Source organism: Nanorana parkeri, unplaced genomic scaffold (assembly GCF_000935625.1).
Source record: "Nanorana parkeri isolate BGI_ZX_2015 unplaced genomic scaffold, ASM93562v1 scaffold860, whole genome shotgun sequence".
Classification (NCBI taxonomy): domain Eukaryota; kingdom Metazoa; phylum Chordata; class Amphibia; order Anura; family Dicroglossidae; genus Nanorana; species Nanorana parkeri.
Genome location: NW_017307128.1, coordinates 613,877 through 633,630, shown reverse-complemented (window position 1 = coordinate 633,630; position 19,754 = coordinate 613,877). Strand labels below are relative to the sequence as shown.

At 40.5% G+C, this 19,754-nt stretch overlaps 1 protein-coding gene across 1 annotated transcript in view; it reads left to right on the top strand.

Moving 5' to 3' along the window:
• BMP2K (BMP2 inducible kinase) overlaps positions 1 to 19,754 on the top strand; it is a 153,169-nt gene that overhangs the window by 73,163 nt on the left and 60,252 nt on the right. The window contains exons 6-8 of the mRNA XM_018565573.1: positions 2,427 to 2,569; positions 4,084 to 4,205; positions 16,066 to 16,147. Of these exons, the coding sequence (XP_018421075.1) occupies positions 2,427 to 2,569; positions 4,084 to 4,205; positions 16,066 to 16,147 (347 nt within the window). The remainder of the gene's footprint in view (positions 1 to 2,426; positions 2,570 to 4,083; positions 4,206 to 16,065; positions 16,148 to 19,754) is intronic.

Genomic DNA, 19,754 nt, shown 5'->3' with positions numbered 1-19,754 from the left:
AGCCTGGTGGCAGCTCACATGCTGAATCTCCTCTCCTTCCCCCACACTCCCTTCTTGGTAAGCTAGGAGGAGAGAAATCAAAGGACGTATATTAGTGTCGGCGCGTTGAAGAAATCCCAGCTCCTTGCAGAGTGTAGAGGGAGGATTTGTAGGCGGAGACTGAGAAGACACGCCCTCAGCATGTTGTAGTCCTTCACATGAACCAGCACAGAGGGCGGCTACTTTTCAGCACACATAGGGACCATGGAGAAGAAAAGTAGCCACTCTCTGGAAGGAAGTTGTGGCTGGAGAAACATAAAATGGATTTTGAAGCATTTAGAGCTGAACAATGACAAAGAAAGGTACACAGTCATTTGTTATTTATATAATAGAAGTTATTTAATTATTTAATTTCTGAGTTTATTGTCACTTTAATACAGGAGAAACAAGATAGGAATTACAGGAAATCAGTTCAGTGTCTCAATTTTTTTTCCCCTCCAAATCTTGGCTAGCTTCAGATTAAAATGGAAGAGTATTTTGTAATAACATTAAGTCATAGTCACATTTGAGGAAACTGGAATTTTCCTTTAATCTTATGAGCTGTTTCCACCAGGCATCTGGGAAGAGCTTGTGACTGATTACTGTAAAGGCAATATAGTTTTTCAAAGCTGTCCATATTATAGTTTGCTTGAAAATACCACAAAACTTCAATTTTGCCTAGGTTCTATGGTGAATTGCATGACTGTCAAATGTATTTGGAAATGTTTTATGTAAGGCAGAATAGTGCATCACCTTTTTTACTAACTATTTTGGGCTTAATTTGTATTTGACTTTGTTTTTAATGTATTTTCTTCCATAGCGAGGAACTGCATTAATTATACAGGTGAAACTCGAATAATTAGAATATCGTGCAAAAGTTCATTTATTTCACTAATGCAACTTAAAGGTGAAACTAATATATGAGATAGACTCATTACATGCAAAGCAAGATAGTTCAAGCCGTGATTTGTCATAATTGTGATGATTATGGCTTACAGCTCATGAAAACCCCAAGAACCCCAAATCCACAACCTCAAAAAAGTAGATTATTACATGCAATCAATAAAACAAGGATTGCACATAGAACAATATCGGACCTCTGAAAAGTACAAGCATGCATATGTACTCAGTACTTGGTTTGGGCCCCTTTTGCAGCACTTACTGCAATTACTTTTGCACGATATTCTAATTATTCGAGTTTCACCTGTATTTTGTGACATAATGCTCATGTATTAAACTCTGGAAGTTGTGCCCAAAAAAAGGCAGGTGTTGGGCAAAAGACTAGTCATGGTATTGCCTGTGAGCTTCAAGCAGCTGATCTTTTCACCATTACTGGGTGTCTTGGGGCAGCCTTACTGGTAGAGGCAGGGCTTTCTCTCCTCATTTTGGAGCCTCTAGCAAGGAGAAAATTGAGCCGCACAGTAGTGACATCACCAAAACATAATCTCTTAGAAGTGCCTTAGATTCACACTGCAGATCTACCACTATGAGGCTGTAGGGTTAGGAGTGCTATCTAGGCGCACACACATGCCGGGACCTGCACTGCTAATTTTCAGGAGGAATTTAAGACAAAATGTACATTTTTCAGGGAACTGCTTAGTCACAGCACTTGGACGTTGCCTAAAACATATTAGATCTTCACTTTTTCAGAGTTCAGTTCCACTTTAAGATTTCCAGCAGTACATGAAAATGTTTAATACGAGTCAAAATCAGTCACTTCTTTAATATGTTGGGATTGGAGGCAATATGCCGCTGGTGTAGTTCCCATCTCTGCTTCCCTTGGCCCCCTCTCCAGCTTAGAAGCTCTCTTATATTGCAGCTTGGCAGAGACGTCCCCAGGGCGGGTCATGTCGCACACGCTTGAGGCCATTATGCAAGCACGTGACGTCATCTCGCACGTGTGTAATGACGTCACGTGCACTTAACTGCCGGTGACCATCTTGGTGATGGACGCCAGCAAAGAGAGGAGGGGATGTTCATCCGGCAGGATAATGTATGCCGCCAAGTTCCCTCTCTTGCGCAGCTGTCAGACACTCGGTCTATGACAGAGTGCCCGACTTTTCAAAGGGGGTGACACCAAAATGGCTGACTGTCATTTTGGTATCCCCTAGTGCGCCCCCTTGTGATGCCTCTGCAGCTTGGAAAGTGTCACTTCTTGTATATTGTCTGTCGTAAATTAGTCTAAATGAGAACTCTTGCAGATAGACAGCCTGGAAACTTAAGTGTACAGGTTTTGTCAGTGGAGTTCCTGACAAAAAAAAAAAAAAAAGATGAAAAATAATTTAACCAAACTCTACCACAAATTTGGATTTCAGTTTTTAGTGGTGTCTGAATATATCTGATACAGGCTTTTGTGTTTGTGGAAATTGACTGTGCAGTTCTGTTTTGAAATTAATTTTGTTTGCCAGCTGGACAAGTCGTGAATCAAATGAATCAGAGGTTACAGTCTGGGTTTACTGAGGCCGAGGTATTGAGGATATTCTGTGACACATGTGAAGCAGTTGCAAGACTTCATCAATGCAAAACTCCAATTGTACATCGAGATCTAAAGGTAGTTTTCTTACTTTCTATCTTAAGTTGCATATACTGTAGCCTAACACACATGTCTTAACATATGACGGCATTGACCTTGTATGGCTTTGTGCATATATTTGGTAAATTACATTTACCTAATATCGCTATGTACCCATATTAGGTAAATTATTATTATCATACAGGATTTATTTAGTGCAGCACTTTACAATATAAGGAAGACATTAAAGTTACAATACAAATCAAGACAAGATGGTAAGGAGGGCCCTGCCTGTGATCTGCCATTTACAAGTGGCAGCTGTCACCCATTCAAGTTATTGATAGGGTGACAGCTGTAGCATTTAAAAGCAGAAGAATGCCAGCACACCCCATGCCGTACGTGATTACATGCAGTTAGGAATCAATCACTAGTGCAGAATCAATCAATAGTGATTGATTCCTAAATGCATGCAACTGTATAACATATGATTTACGTGTGGTGTGCTGATGTTCTGCCGCTTTCAAATGAAATGGCTGTCACCCAATCATTAACTTGAATGGGTGACAGCTGCCTCTTGTAAACGGCAGACTAGGGATTCCCGCTGCAGGAAATCACAATTTCCTGATGCAGGAATCCCTAATCGCACCTAACATATTGGTGTGAATGGAGCCTATAAATTTTACAGCAAGATGAAAATTTACGTTTATAATATTTTGTGAATAGATGCTGGTAGAACCAAATCATTTAAAGAGAAACAGCGGATGTTTTTTTCTCTATTGCAGAGACCGGAAACAGAGTTTTTTTTTTTATTTAAGAAGTAGAAAAATTAATTTTATTTTGAGTTGGCATATTCCCTTCAAGCAAATATGTTAGAATGTTTTTGTTGAATGCAAGAAAAATTGCTATGGGCATTTGATATGCATTTACATTGAATAAAAGGAGAAATAAAAGCAGGGTGCAAACTAAACTATAAAGTGTATGTATAGTCAACATTTTTGTAGTGAAGGGTTAAAACTCTCTCTATCTTTAGTGAAATTTCCCCTAACTTCTGTCCCAGGGACACAACAGGAAGTTAGAGGAAATCTATCAAAGTGAGGGTGATTTCTTTCTTAGACTGCTGTCTCTAGAACAGTTGTCCTCATTGGAAGGTTTATCCCTACCTTTTTGTTCTGGGGACATCTCTAAAATTTGCATATCGCCTCACTTTCTTTCTCAGATAACTCTTCCACACTAAATCCAAAACTAAAAAAAAAAAGGCTTAGATTATAGTTTAAAACTATTAGGAAACTGATAAAATACAGGGCTGCCATTGCTGTTCTCCTTTTGAAATCGCTGATATGTTGATAGAAAGGCTTTTTGAGTCGCTGACACAGAACAAGTGTGTAGAGAACGACTTCTTAAAGTTAGAAAATGTGTAAATTAGGGAAATATTTCACTGCACATGAAATGTATAAAATCACTAATTATATACATCACTTGTGGTTGTGATTTTTTTAAAAAGGTTCTCATCTGTGTACGGCAGCATATGAGATTTGTTGTTCTTTGTCTTCAAGGTTGAGAACATTCTGTTAAATGACAGCGGGCATTTTGTACTCTGTGACTTTGGTAGTGCAACAAACAGATTTCTAAGCCCTCAAAGAGATGGAGTAAGCATTGTAGAAGAGGAAATTAAAAAGTAAGTAAACAACCTTTATCGTCCTCAGGGCAAAACAGAGTTTACTTGTTTTTTCTTTTTTATATGTAGACTTTTCATAAAGTGCAAATACAAGAAAACTTGGAGTGTAACTTGAAAACGTTCTTTGACATTCCTTCTTCTCAATGGAATCCCAGTCACGCTACAAGGGACGCGATAGCCTGAAAACAAATATTTCTTAATATGTGTAGGCACCTTAACATGGTTTTACAAACTTTGCTTTTAGATCACGGATTTTTGGTTGGCACATATTACTGTACATGTACAAGTTCGCCAGCTGTGTCAAAGTGATCAATTCGTGGCCAGTCCCAAGTCTGTCAGCAAAATGGCAGATACCTTAATGAGCATTGTGTAATTGAAGGACAACTTCACTGTGCCCTGTAATAATATTGCAACCAGTTAGTGGAACCACAGTACTGTGAAAAGGGGGGCATGGTATACAGTACCAGCAATGATATTAAAGGAGAAGTGTTGGGAGAGTAAAATTTACTCTTCCCATTACTTAGAGCTGGAGTGTGACACTGCAGGTGCCACATGTCAACTCTATAGATTGAGTGCTGAGCGATCACGAACTGCTGATCACAGTCTTCTCCCTGCAGAGAGCATTGACTGTCCGTCACCACTCCCCCCTCGGTTCCTCCAGCAATCATTGGAGGGACAGACAGAGGAGGGGGCGGGCACAGCTGGCTCTGGCTCCAGAGAGGCAGAGCCAGCTGTCAATCAGGCAGCGGGGTGGAGCCTGACCATATTCTTAGGATTTTTCTTGGCTGCAGCACGTCTCTGCCCTGCGTTTGTTTGATACGTGATGTGCTAGAGCAGTGGTTCTCAACCTGGGGGTCGGGACCCCTTCGGGGGTCGAATGACGATTTGCCAGGGGTCGCCTAGGGGCTTCTGGCCACCCAGAAGAGAAGCGCTTTCTCTGCTCTTCTTTTTTTTTTTCTGACATCGGTCCCGCCGTCAGTCAGAAAAAAAACAAAAAACTTTCTCATCGAGCAGACTAAACCTTTCCAGGAGAACGTTTTTTTTTTTTTTTCCGCACAGTGAGAGGGTATAGCAGTCTTCCCCTCTCACCTGTCACAGAAGTTCCAGCACAGTGCTGTGCTAGAACTGTATTGGAGGTGACAGGGTCAATCCTCCAATTGCTATTACACAGTGGCTTGTTACCTCTGTGTGATAGCAATGACGTTAAGTGGAAATAAAATAGATACAATTATTAAAGAAATAAAAATAAAAGAATAAAAAAAATAAAAAAAACGATTAAAAAGAAATAAGAAACAAATAAAAAAAATAAGAAAATTATAAAAAAATTAACAATAAGGTAAGAGTTCTCCTAGCGCAACAGTGTCAGTTCTCCCCCCACGCCGCTAGATGTCGCTGCAGCAGCCGCGTCATCCCTAAATTTTACTGTTGGGGGTCACCACAACTTGGCAAATGTTACCAAGGGGTCCCGGCCCTAGAAAGGTTGAGAACCAGTGTGCTAGAGGGATGTGACCAGCAATGAATGCACAGGTAACCCTCTCCACACTACTACATGGCCCAACACACTTCTAGCATGCTTTGCATTTAAAGAGATCTTCTTCCTAGATAGACATTCTGTATTAGTCCAGACTCCCTCATATCATGCAAGCCAGATGTGCACTTAAGTAGGCTCATATTGTAGAGCAGTTCAGTCATGTGACCCCCTGATATTCATATTACAAATTAATGCAAACAAAGGTGCAGCAGCTAAATGGTTTTAAAATAACTACCCGTGCTGCTGGCCTGTGTGTGCAAGGCTACTCTGTTCTGCTCTTTGAGTCAATAGTGGTGGCACTGGAGAAAGGTCATGGATTAGTGGAGAGCAGCACCTGGGGTGACAGAAGCAAAGCTCCGAAACTCTCGCACGTGTTGGATTAATTTGTAAATTGTAACACTGATAATATCAAAGAGAAAAATGTTTTAGCAAGGAAGTAGGGAAATCGATAAGTAGTAATACTGCTATAAGGCTTCAACTTTTCCGCTGCCACTGATGTACTGTATGTCATACATCGATGGCAGCGGACCCTTTTCAACAGAATCCCAGCAGCTATAGCTACCGGGTCTCTGGAAGCGATTCTGGCAAAAGCTTCTTAGTGGTGTCTGAATATATATTTTAGTACCTTAAAGAGTACCTGCCACCACTAGTATGCTATAACATAGTCCAAACTGGCTAACTGCAGTCAAAGCTGTTCAGAGCTCAGTCTTCCCAGCATGTGAGATAAATTGGTTGGTATTAAATGGATTGTTATGAAAGATGCTAACCTGAACGGTAAAAAAAAAAAATGTGCAGGCGGCAGTCAATGGGAAGGGTGGCAGTCGTGTTATTGACAGTTGTAAACAGTGCTAAAGCTTTCTTATCCGAAATCTAAGATTGTAGTTTGGATACGAGTACAAGGGACTGTTGACAGAAAAGAAATGATAAATGATGAAAGTTTACAACTGGGAGCTGACAATGCAGGTGGATAAAGACAAAGTTGTACGTGTTGTAAACAGAGATAAAGTAATATACCATGTACGTGAAAGTTACATTGACTGGATCATATATTTGCATGTTTACAAACTGAAACTGAACGCCTATTTCTTTTGTCACTTTTTCTAAAATGTGGATGACTGAAAGTGAAAAGACCATTGTTAGTCATATTGTGTAATTTCCGATTTCCAAAGGATCTATTCACACCTTGCGTTTAGATGCTTTTAACTGCAGTCAGTTTAGTTGTGTTTAGAAAAAAATAGAAGTCTGGTGTGTCCAGGAATTGATTTGAACTTCTAAATGCATGTAAACTCAGAGACGCATTTATTTGCAGAAATCCCACTGAATACTTAATGGACTGTTTCAATGGACAGATGCGTGTAAATGTGCATAAATACATGCCATTGTAAGCATCTAGAGCCATAAACAAAGCATGTAGCCTGACAGATTTTACAGACAGATCTCTGCTTAAAATGCAAGTGTGAACGAAGCCCAAATTACATTTTCATCTTGGAAATGGGTGACTGCATCTGTTTTTGTAGGACATATCTGAACGCCCAGTGTTTTCCGCTGTTTTGCATGTGTGTTACATGTGCTCAAGAGACTTGGTTTACTGTAAAGATCTTCTTTGAGATTGTATATTTGTAGTCATTGCAAAATCATGCTTCTTGACTACAACGAAGCTCCTGCTGCCTTGCATAGTATACAAACTACTTTATTAAAAGAGAACTATAGGGGTAACCTTTTTATTCCATAGTTCTCTTTAGGGTCACGGGAGGACATATACTAACCTCCTCCCATGACCTAAAGCTCAGTATATAGAGGGCAATATACTGAGAGCACCACAGCCGGTGCGGATCCCGACAGTACCGTCAAGATCCACCCAGCTAGCTGATTGACAGTGGGCTCTGCTTATCTAGAGCCAAAGGCAGCTGTGCCTGCCCCATATTGTTTATTGTGTGCCAGTGAATTTTCACCATATTCACTAAGCTAAGTGAAAATTTCCTTGCAAAGTGAACAGCCTATTTGCCTTTAGTTGTTCTCAAGCCCATAGAGATACACCACCAATAACCTTCTAAAAAAGTAGTAGATTTTATTAATTACACCATTAATACCTTGCCAATAGAGCACAGCATTGAAACCCACAATATCATTAAAAGAGAACTATGGGGTAAGTGTTTTTCTCCATAGTTCTCTTAGGGTCACGGGAGGACATATACTAACCTCCTCCCATGACCCAAAGTTCAGTATATCATGTGCTATTGCCCTGCGTGAGTGACAGCTGGCTCTGCCTATCTAGAGGCAGAGCCAGCTGTGCCCGCCCCCTCCCCATCCGTTCCTCCAGTCAGCGCTGGAGGATCCGAGAAGGGAAGGGGGAATCCCTGCGGGGAGCGGTGAGCGACAGTCACCGCTCTCTGTAAAGGAGATGATCTGGAAGTGAGCGAGCGATTGTATGTGTTCGCTCACTTCCCAATCAATAGAGCCGACCTGTGACAGCTTCTTTGTCACAAGTCGGCTCTAACCTGAGGATGAGTGGAAATCACTCGCCTCATAGTTCTCCTTTAATTCTCTACCACCACTCTAAGCTGTAAGTGCAGAATCAGTATGGCATGAATATAACCAATTTGTTAAGCCTACTTCACATGTCTTTCTACAATTAATAAAAATTATCTAGTCTAAAGCAGGCAGATATCTTTTGGAAAAAGCTTTGTTTGTATTATCATTGATAGGGTATATACATAATTGTAAATCCAGGTATTCAGAATTAGCATGATATTAATCACATAATTGACAACCACATGGTTGCCCCTATAGTAGTTTGACTTGATAGGTCCCTTTGTATAAACATTGGGTATAAACAAAATAATAAATTCAAGTATTCAAATTAACATGATAATAATCACACAGTTGACAATAAGGTGGACAACAACATGATTGCCCCTAAAGTGGCTTAACTTAATAGGTTCCGACGCGTTTCGCCAGTGGCTTCATCAGGGGACCTACAAGAGATGGATCTAACAGTAAATAAATTCCTTTGTTTAGACATACATTAAATTTACAAACATCTATAATCAGGCAGTGTCAGATTTGTATATGTGGTCTCTTTTGAACAATTTGTTACATGCATTTACTCTCCACAAGTCATGTCATTGAGTACTTACCATGCAGGGCTAATTTGTGAGGTAAGAGAGATACCTGGAGGATCGAGAAGGCGGAAGCCAAAAGGCCCCAACAGAACCTCCACAATCTCCTTTTTAGTCACACCCGGGACCTGAGGGCTACACGGAGAGAGACGGCACCCAGCCGTCCAGCCAATCACACCGGCAGGCGTTATTAACGTTGATGTATATTGGGAATAAGGCCGGCTGGATAATGGTGTAATCCTATTGGGTCTCCCTGTTGGATGAAAGGAGTAGGGCATATATGTAATAGTTGTCATCCATTAGCCTGCCATACTATTAGTGTGGATCCTAGCATCTAAGAAAACCAACAGTGTCCAGTGTGTATGGGTTCAGTTGATTTTAGTTACTCGTGGCCGCCATCTCCTGAGTTATGTGAGCTATGCTATGCTAGCATAGCGTCATCAAACATATAAGTATGTGTGTGTATATATATATACACCTTTCATAGGGTGTGCATGCATTGACAAAATGGTTTTATTGTATGAAAGTGATTGTATACTTCAATTCTTAGTGGGTGTCTTTTATGTGCTCATTTTGGTGAATGAAGACTGGGAGGGACTCCTATAGTATAATCCCTCTCCCCTTGGCATTGATCATGTTCTTAGTTTTTCCTTTCTCCACATTGGATAGTTGGAGGAAAACAAAGGCAATGTCCCCCTCTTTATTTCAGACACCATCCGTGCCCTTATGAATTCATAACCCACACTTATGGGGGTACTTTCTTAATAGTATATTTCATAGACCAAAAAGGAGCAAAAAGAGAACGTTTATACTTGTAGTTTATTTAATTTTTTAAAATCTATATTGTATTTATTGAAAGTGTTTTTTCACTTTATATCTTAAATAAGATAGAAAAACACCCCAATACAAAACAAACCACCTCCAAAAAAATTAAAATACCAACTGAAAACTTTTCTATGCTGAAGAGTCTACTGCTTTCAAATTGACTACCAATATCTATTCCCCCCACTGTCAGTGGTGGCAAAATCCACTTTTGTGCAATCAATTTAGCAAGAAGCAATGTTCTACGAAGTCCCAATCTCAGATTAATTAGATTTTTTGAAGCCTCTGAAGATGCTCCATAATGCACATATATGGGTTATATGCAACACTTGTTTTAAAAATAGCATTAAAGGAGAACTATGAGGTGAGTGAAAATCACTCAGCCTCATAGTTCGAGCCGACTCGTGACAATGAAACTGTCACACGTCGGCTCAATAGATCGTGAAGTGGGCGAACACATACCATCGCTCGCTCACTTCTCCATCCTGTCCCTGCAGAGAGCCGTGACTGTCACTCACGGGTCCCTGCAGGGAATCCCCCCCTCCCCTGTCTGATCCTCCAGCGCTGACTGGGGGAACGGACCAGGGAGGAGGCGGGTACAGCTGGCTCTGCCTCTAGACGGGCAGAGCCAGCTGTCAATCATGCAGCTGGGTGGATCTCGACAGCAACGTCGGGATCCGCCCCGGCTGCGGTGGTCTCAGTATACCGCGAGCTGCAACTCACGGTATTCTGAGCTTTGGGTCACGGAAGGACACTAGTTTGTGTCCTCCCGTGACCCTGGGGAGAACTATGGGGAAAAGCACTGACCCCATAGTTCTCCTTTTAATATGTTGAACAACACCTTTCCAATATCTTACTAACTGAGGACATCTTCAAACAAGGTGACTGAAACTTCTGGGACCTGTTCGCATCTATTACAATTATGAGTTTCCTAAATTCCTGCTCCTTTTTTTTTGTATAATTGTTTATTGAACAAAAATGTGTATAAACAATATACAAGAAGAAACAAAAAGAATGTCAATGACTAAGTATAAAGAGATCAAAGAACAATCGCAAAGTTGTGATAGTAAAATCGATAAAACTTATATATTTATGGAAAATAGTAGAATTCTAAAAGAAACCATTTATATATAGTTCAATAATAAACAATTAAAAGGAGTGGGTAATTAAACTGGAATTGATTACTCACTAGGCATAAAGGAGATGTCAAAATAGCTTGGCGAGTATATCTGCTTTATTTGACTACCCTAGACAAAACAAGCACCTAACCTTTGCAGTGCCGGAGTAGCCTCACTGCAGGGGTAAGAGTTTTTTTCAATTTTTATAATGCCTAGCGTTCTTCTGTAATATCTCTAGCCCAGTGGTTCTCAACCTTTCTAGGCTAGACCCCTTGGTAACATTTGCCAAGTTGTGGTGACCCCCAACGGTATTCAGACTTCTGTATATATTAGAGTTCTATATAAATATCAATAAAATTTATATAAATGTCATTTTTGCTTCAGCAGGTTCTATACATCATACAGATGCGCCACTTTACGGTCAGTGAAAGGGGACCCCCCAGGCACCATATTTAAAGGAATTTTTCATTTTTAATGTTTCATTTTAAGTGATGTTAAATCACTGCTCCTTTTAAAAATTGCATTTTTTAAAAGTGTTTTTTTCATTGATACATGTCCCCCAGGGCAGTACCCGGATCCCCATACACTTTTTATGGCCAATAAATTGCATATAAGCCTACAAAATGGGGACGTTTAATTTTCTGAGTTCTATCCCCATAGACTTACATTGAGTTCTATGTTCGAATTAGAACTTTTTCCATGTTCGAAAGTTCGAATTAGAACCGAACACGGGGGTGTTCGGCTCATCCCTAGTCCCGACCCACAGGTTGAGAACCGCTGCTCTAGCCATTCATCCTCTTTAACATTACCAATGTTCCAAAACCAATGTCTTGAGGGCATATTCCATCCGCTATTTATAGATTAATTTATTTACAGAGGAAATACCGCCCTGTGTACAGTCATACACCACATCCTCTGTTAGTGGGATTTTATAATATCTCATAGGTGTTATCCTTTCTTTGAAGCCCACTGCATGATGCAATTGTAAATGGTGGTAACATCTTTATATATAGAGCACTCGTCATGTAACTGTTGAAATTATTTTAAAGAATGATCACTACAGTTTCTCAAATCTCAAGGTGCCCCATTGTTTCCAGATGACAAATCCTTCCAACTTTGCCACTTCCTTAATCATATAGTTATCCCAAAAAGGTATAAAAGAAGTAAACCCTTTTATCCTTTAGTAGTTCCTTAACCAATCTCCAAATTGTATTCAGCAATTGGAATAATGTTGCACCTGCGTTACTATATAACAGGGGTGCCCACAAGGTCGATCGCGATCTACCAGTCGATCGCGTAGCTATCACTGGTAGAAGGAACCGGCGGCGGGGGAGGGCGGAGGACGGAGCCGCTGTCGGAGAACTAATGCAGAGCGTTGAGGAGAGAGAGAGAGAGACGCTCGGCCAGGATCTGACAGCCGGCGCCTCTCTCTCCCCTCACTGCTCGCCGTTCTGTCACAGCGGCTCCGACACCCCCCCGCGGCTGAAGTGCTTTCACTTCTCGTCGGATCCCCCCTGCCTCTGCCCGGGAGAGCAGGGGGGATGCAGAGGAGAAGCTGAGCCCATTTGTGCGTGGCCGAGCGGCAGAGGATCGGTACATGTCAGTGGTATGTACCAATCCTCTGTGCAGGACAAACACTGGAGCGATCGTCTGATCACTCCAGTGTTTGTAAATAACTGGGGACACATAGTACTATGTGTCCCCAGTTATAAATGAATGAACAGGATGTGATTTACATCACGTCCTGTTCATGCATGAGTTTCTCAATGGGGAGAAGCACTCTGTACAGAGGCTCCTCCCCATTCAGAAACTGCTTGATAGTAAATATTTTCTGAATGAATGGGAAGCCTCTCTGCTTTCCATTCATTTAGAATAGAGGCTGCAGAAAAAAAGATTGAGGACTATGAGAGCTGGGTAGGGGGCATTTCAGTTTATCATTGACATGGATTTTACCCTCCCTGCTCTGTCTAAAAAAAGAAAGAAAGTTTTGGTTTAAGTATGCTTTAACTGCTAGGGATGGGGCAGGGTTAGTTAATGTGTATCTAAAGCCAAAACATTTTTTTCTTCATTTTCCAGTTCCCCAACCTCAAACCCCCATTTCTTACCTAAATCATATGGTTATTCTCCCTAGAGCCTTATGTTTTGGTTTAAATTTGGCATGGCTATTCATGGCTCCACCCATACAGCTGCATCATCCATTCACAGATCTTTTCACAAGATCTGCGAATAAAAAGACCACAAGTGCCACCTGCCACTGAGGGACTCAAAGATCTCAGTGGAGCACAAGTGAGGCTACATCACTGCACTTGTCCATGGATTAAGTCTTCCAGCCCCAGACAGAAGGTTCATATCTGTGTCTTGGCCTGGAGGTAAACAATGCAGGTGCCTGTGCATTGCACCCGTGATGTAATGATTGTTGTTACAATGCTCTGCAGGCTTCAATGCACAAATGTATTAAATGCACATTTATTTTTATTATGGATGCATTTTTACAATTTGATAAAAGACTATGCCTTTAACCCCCTATCAGAATATTTTTCACTGCCTGTGTCTTACTATTCTGGTAATAAGAGGAAATATCTTCAAAAATCATGAATTTTCCATCTTAGAGAGTTGTCATAGGAACATTTGTCCAAATTAATGTCTTTTCCTTCACCTCTCGCACTAGCGACAACTCTAAAATCATGCATTTGCTATCACTTTCTGTCTTGGTGACATGTGTCTTCAGATTATATAGAGGGATGATGACAAGGGTCTAATCTTTCTCTACTCTATTCAAAACTCTATACAAAATCCAAGGATTTCAGAGAGTAGCATAGCTACTACTCTTTTCCTCCCTCCCCTGACTTAACAGATCCCACCCTCTTGCTCCTCAGAAGCATACTTGCCAAGATCCGGCACCTGCCCTTCCCCCGTATTTGTTACATCCTGCACCTAAGTCCTATCTCTGCTCGACACGTAACTTCTATGGGGGTCGTAAAGCAGAGAGAGAACCTTGGTGCAGGATGTAAACAAACCAAGGAGTCCCTGGATTTTGGGAAGTGTACCTCTGTGGAGGGGGCAGGTGGCATCCATTATCTCGGGGGAGGACAGCAATAAGAATAGCTGCACTTTTTCTGGAAGTGCACTTATTCATTAAACAAGAAAGGATGTTTTAATGTAGGGACAGCTTTTTTTTTCTTAGTTGTGGACAGTAAGTGATACTTAATGGCTTTCACTAGTTTTCAGCGCCAAAACTGCTGCACTGGAAATGGATTCCCTATCACTGATTTGTATTGATGTATAGTATTGATATATCGTTACAGTAAACAAATTGTTATGTTGCTGCTTAAAAGGGCCTATTGCTTTATTTCCATATGTGGCTGTAGAACATTCGATTGCTTTTAATACCTTGTAATATCTAACTGAGGCTTCAAATTAACATTTATACTCCCTATTTGCCTAATTAGTGTTTTTACAATTTTTTCTCACAGTTGGAAAATAGAGTGTTTATCAGCTAATGTATGCGATTGGCCTTCGGATCATCCTCATGGGCTTTTGTCTGAAAATTGAAAGCACATTTGCTTTCTTTAAACATTGCCAAACATCGTCGTCTTTGTCAGCTTATTTTTAAGCTGACTTTGATGAGTGTGTTGATTATTTATTGGGGGATGTTCTACGCTGTTAGCAAGGTTTTTTTTTTCTCTGAATCCAGTTGTATACAAAACATCACATGTTTATTAAAGTTAATACAATAAAATAGTATTGAAACATATAAAAACATTGCTCATACTAAAGTATGCACCAGCAAAATCTTCCTTCACTTATCCAAACATCATACCTTCCTGGATCCTGCCAGCACATTTTCTTTACAATCAGCTCAATACACTCTTTAATCATCAATTTGAATACAAAAATTATCAATACATTCTTATAGAAAAAGATTAGTTTATAAATTGTGATTAAATGTTCAGTAGGTCCAGCCTTCTCATGCACTTCGCCAAAGCCTTCCATTGATACCAAGATTAATGCTCTGAACAGAATAATCCAGTGGAATTCTCCAAACAAAATGTCTGTATTCCCTATCCTTACTTTAACAGCTGCAATATACTAGACCACTGGCCCGCCCTGGCCGCAGACGTCACACACCGCGGGTCCCTATTGGTGTGGTATGTTGTGGCTGGTAAAGTAGGGATAGGGAATAGATGGGCATTTTTGGAGAATTCCGCTGAATTGATCTGTTCAGAGCATAACTCTCGGTATCCATGGAAGGGTATCAAGTTCTGCCTAATTTGCTTTTTTTGTCCGCTGCCAACTCTTTATACATCATACCTCCTTGTGCGTAAATTGATGATTAAAGAGTGTATTGAGGTGATCGTAAAGAAAATAAGCTGGTAGGATCCTGGGAGGTATGATGTTTGGATAAGTTAGGAATACTGTGATGGAAGATGTTGCTGGTACATACTTTAGCATGAGCAATGTTTTTAGATGTTTTAAAAACAAGGCTCCTGAAAGTGTTGGCTGCTAAAGATTATTCAGCCACAGTAGCTCTGAAACATTGCAAAGATCGGCAGCACGGATGATAGGACAGATAATTATAAGGGTCTACTTTACAGGAATATAGCAAAAAAGTTACATTTCAAGGATTTGTTTCTTTGCTCTAAACTGGTAAAACTTTAAAGCTCACTTAAAATATAAGTTACTGAGTTTTTTTCCCCATTCATGTTGGTAAGTAGTGATGGGCCTGGCTTGATGTTACCGCGGTTTGTCAGAGTTCACCCAAGCCCGCTCCAAATTGTGACTGCCACCCCCTTCTCCCAGCCTAATCAGTTGCAGAGAGGCACATTTACCGCCCCCCAGCTACACATCACAAAGGGTCGGGGAATGCCCCACCACAACTGCCGTAGCTGATTGGGCTGGGAGGGGGGTTTCACAGTTTTGAGTGGGCTTGGCCGAACTCAGGTGAACTGGGTTTGCACCAAGCCCAGGCTTGTCTCTATTGGAAAGTATGTTCCATATCTCCCCAAAGAAAAGAGAAGTTGGTTTTACCCAAATGCATGTTATGTAATGTTTACTGAGGTTAAAAAGTTGAAATGGTTTTGTCACTCATTGATTTTGATGAGGATGGGAGCATCTGGAATTCTCTCTTTTTGGCCAGGTGTACATGGAGTAACAAGTTTACTTAGCAGCATCGTTGTACATAACATTTACCAAGTATAACATACATGTTGGTTAAATTGTGCGAACAATTTAAATTGTTTAAAAAAAAAAAAAAATGTCTCTTGTTTTAGGTATACTACTCTGTCATACAGAGCTCCTGAAATGATCAACCTTTATGGGGGAAAGCAGATTACCACAAAGGCAGATATCTGGGTAAGGCATAGATCATATTAATATAGATGAATACCATTTGTTGCAATGACAGATCTGTAACTGCATCTACCAAGTAATGCTATTTTTATTGTGACATTCACATTCCAGTGATTTATTTCATTTCAGCTTTTAACGTCAAAGTAGTCCTTTTTACTAACATCTTTCATTCTGACAAGGAAAACACTGAAGGGTTCCATATACTTTTAGACATTGGCGACCACTTAGTCTTTATCCTATGACAATGCTTAGAAAATAGGATTGTTGTCACACAGAAGAACAGCAGAATTAAAACAAAAACAGTTATCTGAAGCTGGCAGAAATGTTGTTCTATTTCCAGGCACATTTCTCAACTGAGTAAAGCAAAAGAAAATGAGATACTTTTGTCAGCAGCCTTTTCTCTGAAAGTAATGTTGTATGTACCCAGTGAGAGTACTTTCAGGGCTATAAAATCAGTTTATAGCTGACACATTTCAGTTAGCTGCTTGAATACAGTTATAGAAAATTTGATTCGGGGCTAAGAGCAATATTTATTCTGAGAAATTTAGAAAATCATATCTAGGTGCAATTGCAATGAAACTAAAATGTGACAGTACGTGATTGGAAAACCTCACGTGCAAAGTCACACACAGATCTATTCCATACAAAAAATAAAATTGATTCTAATCTAGATATTTTAGTTATAATTGCACGACCGAAAATTGCCTTGTTTGTTAGATCAACATGAAATAGACACGGTCACCAACTTAAAAAAGATACAGAAAAATCAAAAATTTTAAACACTTGCAGCCTTTTTGTTTTCTATGAACAATTTTTTATTGACTTGCAGTGTGCCTCTGAATTTAATAGGAAATCGACACTCCAGAAATTCCAAACAGCCCCTGCCTCCTTGCATGCCATATCCCTCTCATCTTCTGGTGGTGTCTATTTAATGTCTGTGCTGGTCCATTTCCTTTACTTCTCCTATCACCTCATTGCATAAACGTTTATGTAGCCTCTTGGGGGAGTGCAACAGGGAATACTATAGAGTGTTGCTGAAGTGACAGCTCTGTGTCAATGGGAGCTGCTGACATCACATTCAAGCTGTCTCAGGGCAATGGATGATTTTACAGGTAAATAACATGCCTAAATTATATTAAATGCACATACTGTTTATTCTTATAGTAAGATGGTTTTTTAACCACCTCCGGGCCGGCCGTAGTAAAAAAACGGCCGGCCAGAGCTCTCTAGATCTGAGCGGGCGTCTTTAGACGTCCGCTCAGACACGCCCCCTCGCGCGCGCTGCTGTATAAACGTCAGTCAAAGTATAGCAGCGCTGAATACTGAAAAAAGGCCTGGCCAGTTAGGGGGATGTAAACACCTGGTCTTGAAGTGGTTAAATAATTAGATGTGGTTAACCCGTGTTGATCACATGTAAAAAAAAAAAAAAAATTGTTTTTTTTTCTTTTTAACTTTGCATTGGTACGTGTCCCCAACCACAGTGCCCAGCTTCCCATGCCTTTTTCATGACAGTAGTTTGCATATTGGCCCTAAAAGTAGTCAGAATTTAATAACAGCATATACTTCAGTTGGATTCTTCTCTAAATTTGGGTCTGCTGAATAAAAAACTAATTTACCTAAACCTTGGCCAATTGAACCCGAGCAGATTCACCCATATTTAGATACAGTGAGTAAAATAATTATTTAATCCCCTGCAGATTTTGTAAGTTTGTCCACTTACAAAGAAATGAAAGGTCTATCATTCTTATCATAGGTGTATTTTAAATGATAGAGACAGGATATCAACCACAAATCCAGAAAAAAACACATTATACAAATGTTATAAATTGAGTTGCAGTTCAGTGAGTAAAAAAAAGGATTTGATCCCCAAGTAAAACATTACTTAGTGCTTGTTGGCAAGCACAGAGGTAAGACATTTCTTGTAGTTGGATAACAGGTTTGCACACATCTCAGGAGGGATTTTGGTCCACTCTTCTTTACAGATCTTCTTCTCTAAATCCTTAAGGTTTCTTGGCTGTTGCTTGGCAACTTGAAGTTTCAGCCCCCTCCATACATTTTCTATAGGATTAAGGTCTGGAGACTGGCTAGGCCACTCCATGACCTCAATGTTCTTTTTCTTGAGCCACTGCTTTGTTGCCTTGACGGTATGTTTTGGGTCATTGCCATGCTGAAAGACCCATCCATGACCCATCTTCAGTGTTCTGGCTGAGGGAAGGAGGTTCTCATCTAAGCTTTTACAATACATGGCCCCGTCCCCTCAATGCGGCAAAGTCGGCCTGTACCTTTTAGCAGAGAAACAGCCCCAAAGCATAATGTTCCACCTCCGTGCTTGACTGTAGGGATGGTGTTCTTAGGGTCATGGTCAGCATTTTTCTACATCCAAACACGGCAAGTGGAGTAAATGCCAAAGAGCTCAATTTTGGTCTCACCTGACCGCAGCACTTTCTCCCAATCCTTCTCTGAATCATTTAGATGTTCATTGGCAAACTTCAGATGGGCCTGTACGTGTGCCTTATGGAGGAGGGGGACCTTGCGGGCACTGCAGGGTTTCAATCCACGGCGGTGTGTTGTGTTACCAATGGATTGTTTGATGACTGTGGTCCCAACTGCCTTTAGATCATTCACAAGCTCCTCCCCTGTGGTTCTGGGCTGATCCCTCACTTTTCTCATGATCATCCTTACTCCATGAGGCGAAATCTTGCATGGAGCTCCAAACCGAGGGCGATTGATGGTTATTTTGTATTCCTTCCATTTGCGAATAATCGCTTCAACAGTTGTTTCCTTCTCCCCAAGCTCCTTGCTGATAGTCGTGTAGCCCATTCCAGCCTTGTGCAGGTCTACAATCTTGTCCCTAACGTCCTTTGACAGCTCTTGGTCATGCCCATGTTGGTGAGGTTTGAATGGGCGAAAGAGATTCTGTGGACAGGTGTCTTTTATATACATAACGAGTTGTCCTTAGGAGCACCTTCTTAAATTGACAGGACTAATCTGTGTACCACATAGCCAGTCTAAGGGAGCCAGAATCATTATTTGTTGGTAGGGGATCAAATACTTATATTACTCGCTGAACTGCAACTCAATTTATAACATCTGTATTATGTGTTTTTTCTGGATTTTTGGTTGATATTCTGTCTCTATCATTTAAAATACACCTATGATAAAAAATTATAGACCTTTCATTTCTTTGGAAATGGGCAAACTTACAAAATCTGCAGGGAATCAAATTATTATTTTCCACACTGTATACCACAAGCCTAACAAATGCTTTCCCATGTTTACTAAAAGGCGTGATTCCACCTTTTGATTTGGAATACGTTTTATTTTGGCCTATACTAGTTTGTGCTTTTTGTTTTATTCCCTTCCACTACTATATATTTGCATAGTAATTGTCAGAGGACAGATACTCTTAAATTTTTTTATAATCTTCATTATATAATATGTAAGGTCTAGCTACGCTTTGCTAATGTGCACTTAAACCTCTTCTGGATCCTTCCTTAGTGAGATCCCACCTCCAGAACACAGACTGATCTTTACCTGGTGTGCCCACCTCCATTGGTCTTTCCCCAGTTGGATCCCATGTTCAAAACACAGATTGGCCCTTTCCCAGTGA